Here is a 579-nt window from a genome sequence, read left to right on the forward strand (position 1 = left end):
AAACTTTCCATCGTCATTTCGAGATAACGTGCTGACAAAGTTATTTTCACAGTCAATCTCCTCCTGCGAATATTTGATTTCGTTTGATTCTATAGGCACTTCCTCTACCTCCCAGAACTTTTCGAGTTGCCTTTCCACTGTCATCTTTGACATCAAACATTGGGAGAGGAAACTGTCCGCTTCGTTGTGGGCTGAAGTTATGCGCCCCGTGATAATCCAACCTAATATCGTTTTTTGCAATATTGGCAAGTTTTTGCCAAGTTTAAATTGTCCGATGGATAACAGTTCAAAAAAAACCGAAGCTCCTATTAGCATGTCAATTTTGGAAGGCATGTTAAATGCTGGATCCGCCAATTTCAATTCTTCCGGTATATTTAGGCCCGAAATGTTGAAAGTGGTTTGAGGAACCATACCAGTTATTCTGTCTAACACAAGAAACGATAATTTTGCTTGATACGAGTTATGCATCGACGCTATTTGAATGGATACGCGTTTGTTTATTTTTGCTTTAATTTGGCCGACGCCTGACACAGATAAATTTATATTTTCGGTTTTCAGATTGAGCTTATTAACCGTTTC

General features: G+C 38.9%; 2 protein-coding genes and 1 long non-coding RNA gene across 3 annotated transcripts in view; 1 reads left to right on the forward strand and 2 right to left on the reverse strand.

Moving 5' to 3' along the window:
* LOC109534671 (protein dachsous) overlaps positions 1 to 579 on the forward strand; it is a 225,887-nt gene that overhangs the window by 174,081 nt on the left and 51,227 nt on the right. The window lies entirely within an intron of this gene.
* LOC109545898 overlaps positions 1 to 579 on the reverse strand; it is a 38,401-nt gene that overhangs the window by 30,711 nt on the left and 7,111 nt on the right. The gene's annotated exons all lie outside the window — the stretch shown is intronic.
* The window catches only part of LOC125502623, a gene marked incomplete in the record, with an annotated part of 4,104 nt that overhangs the window by 1,461 nt on the left and 2,064 nt on the right, over positions 1 to 579 (reverse strand). The window contains 1 exon segment of the mRNA XM_048661430.1: positions 1 to 484. Within this exon segment, the coding sequence (XP_048517387.1) occupies positions 1 to 484 (484 nt within the window).

This window comes from Dendroctonus ponderosae, unplaced genomic scaffold (assembly GCF_020466585.1).
Source record: "Dendroctonus ponderosae isolate FM_Combo_2020 unplaced genomic scaffold, Dpon_F_20191213v2 Dpon_F_20191213_1, whole genome shotgun sequence".
In the NCBI taxonomy this organism is placed as follows: domain Eukaryota; kingdom Metazoa; phylum Arthropoda; class Insecta; order Coleoptera; family Curculionidae; genus Dendroctonus; species Dendroctonus ponderosae.